At 31.8% G+C, this 2500-nt stretch overlaps 1 protein-coding gene across 6 annotated transcripts in view; it reads right to left on the bottom strand.

Moving 5' to 3' along the window:
• Positions 1-2500, bottom strand: part of LOC119582472 — an 18564-nt gene that overhangs the window by 11042 nt on the left and 5022 nt on the right. For all 6 annotated transcript variants that reach the window (XM_037930734.1, XM_037930729.1, XM_037930731.1 and 3 more), the window contains exon 3: positions 1-16. This exon is cut by the window's left edge and continues 94 nt beyond it. In XM_037930734.1, the coding sequence (XP_037786662.1) occupies positions 1-16 (16 nt within the window). The remainder of the gene's footprint in view (positions 17-2500) is intronic.

Genomic DNA, 2500 nt, shown 5'->3' with positions numbered 1-2500 from the left:
CGATCTCAGAAGCCGTCTTTTGCGAAGAAATATTCAAAGAAAGAAAGAAAAAAATCTGTTTACATGGTTTTGGATTAGGGATATATATATACATACACACACACACACACACACACACACACACATATATATATATATATATATATATATATATATATATATATATATATATATATATATATATATATATATATTTTTTTTTTTTTTTTTTTTTTTTTTTTTTTTTTTTTCCAGGTGAATCGTGAATTGAATATGCGACTGATATACTCATTGTAAATATATTTTTTAAGAACAAGAAAATTATTCTGTATGTGATTGGAATTTGACTTTCATTTGAGAGATAGATATAGATGGATGGACAGATAATTAGCAGATATATAGAAAGACGAAGAGAGAAAGAGAAAGAGAGGGAGAGATTATAACATTGTTCCTCGACTCTAGTAACAGAGACACAAACACGTGGGCAGATTTGGTCATAGATGAAGCAAGAAGAGGACAATGCAAAATTATTTAAAGCATCTATTTTTGAGTAGAAAGATGCAGTAGTATTATTATCGTATAGATCTAAGGCGATTTCACGTGCGGGTTATAACGATTGCTTCAGGGCAGTCAACTATCGTGCAGGCCTACCATACGATTTATATTTATCTATTTATTTCATTAAGAAGGTTCAACGGATAACAAACAAAGAGAGAGAGAGAGAGAGAGAGAGAGAGAGAGAGAGAGAGAGAGAGAGAGAGAGAGAGAGAGAGAGAGAGAGGGGGGGGGCGGGGAATTTGTAACAATTACAGTACAGTTTTTAGGTTTAATTCGTGTAGAATCCCTTGCCCATTGTTGTTACACCGTTGACCTGAAATGTAACAATAATACATGTGGTCATGAAACACATGACGCTTTAAATAATTTAAATTGCACCATTAGTCATCCCCTAACAGTGCTTACTAACACGCAGTCACTGAATGCCTAGATATGGGGCAATATACTTTGCTTTGTACAGTCTGCAAAATCATCATGCACGCTTCTGCCCGGAGTCATTTACTCTTTATTGTAGTCTACGATAAATCAATAAATGGATATTTCAATGAATAATTGTCATTGTATTTATTGTATTATATCATAAAAATGATATACAAAGGGTAAATATCTCAAATATCGATTAACGCTCTAGAGTCATTTTCATTTTCGTACGAGTAGACGTGTTCTATTAAAAGTTCCTCGAAACTGCATTTTTCGCTTTAACGCTAAAACCAGAAGAAAAACAGACATTTCCCTTCTTCTCGAGTCCATACCCTCCAAATAAAATTTATTTTCATCCTCCTCGCGAATGGAAGCGAGAATTATTTTTGTGGTGATGGGTGGAGAACAGGCTAGCGACGTTTACACACTATATCGCGGTCTCGTTTATTGATAAGGACCAGGAAATAAACAAGGCGGGGGGGTGATAACATCATTGTAAAAATCGCAACGGAAATGCTATTCTCGTGTGAGAGGCCCTTATATCCATTCTTTGATTCTTATCTATTGTAATAAATATCATATGGTAATAAATATCTGTAGCAATTGTAAAATCAATTACTTTATAGAAATTACGTGCCAAGTGTAATCACCCAAACTGGAACGCACCAAATTGTAAATCTTATGATATACTACACTGTCATTACGTTAAGAACAATAAAGTTATGCATGAAATTAATATCTATATATGATAATAAGTCGTATCGTTTAAATTATCTAAAGAATATATATCTACTATTAACTGCATTATTCATCGCTCAAGAAAGGTTGCAGAAACACGTGTCGGGGGCATCGCAACGCATTATACCATTGCAAATCAACGTTTTCTATGAGATCTAATATAACAATCAAACAACATGAAATCATAATCAAGTAATTAGTCATTGTAATTTAAGTAGTATTATGTCGTATGGGTAGTACAAAATGATTTACTTCTGGACACTTGAAAAATACTTGCAACGATATATATATATATATATATATATATATATATATATATATATATATATATATATATACATATATATATATATATATATATATATATGTATATGTATATGATATTATATATGTATATATATATATATATATATATATATATATATATATATATATATATATATATATATATATATATATGTTTCCTCTCTTAATCAAACACTTCAACAAAATGATCTTGCAAAACACTATTCATGCTATAACGCTTCACTCATAATTAAATGGATCATCAGTCTAGCACGGTTTGTCCAGAATACACCGGTGAAGTTGGTAAGCCAGACCCAAACACCATGTGTTTATTTGGCAAGTTACTACGGAAGTAACGATTTTATTGCGAGCTCACAGCCAAGTAAATGGACTCACGGATCTCGAGTGTAGACGAATAAGGATGTGTAAATGTCTCTGTTGGTCATTCGGGATAATAAAGCCGTTATTACTCTTACTCTTTATCATCATTATCATTATCATCATCCCTATCTCCATCACC

The sequence above is a fragment of the Penaeus monodon genome, chromosome 16 (assembly GCF_015228065.2).
Source record: "Penaeus monodon isolate SGIC_2016 chromosome 16, NSTDA_Pmon_1, whole genome shotgun sequence".
In the NCBI taxonomy this organism is placed as follows: Eukaryota; Metazoa; Arthropoda; class Malacostraca; order Decapoda; family Penaeidae; genus Penaeus; species Penaeus monodon.
Note: the sequence above shows the minus strand (reverse complement) of the source record. Positions and strands in the feature narration are given on the sequence as shown.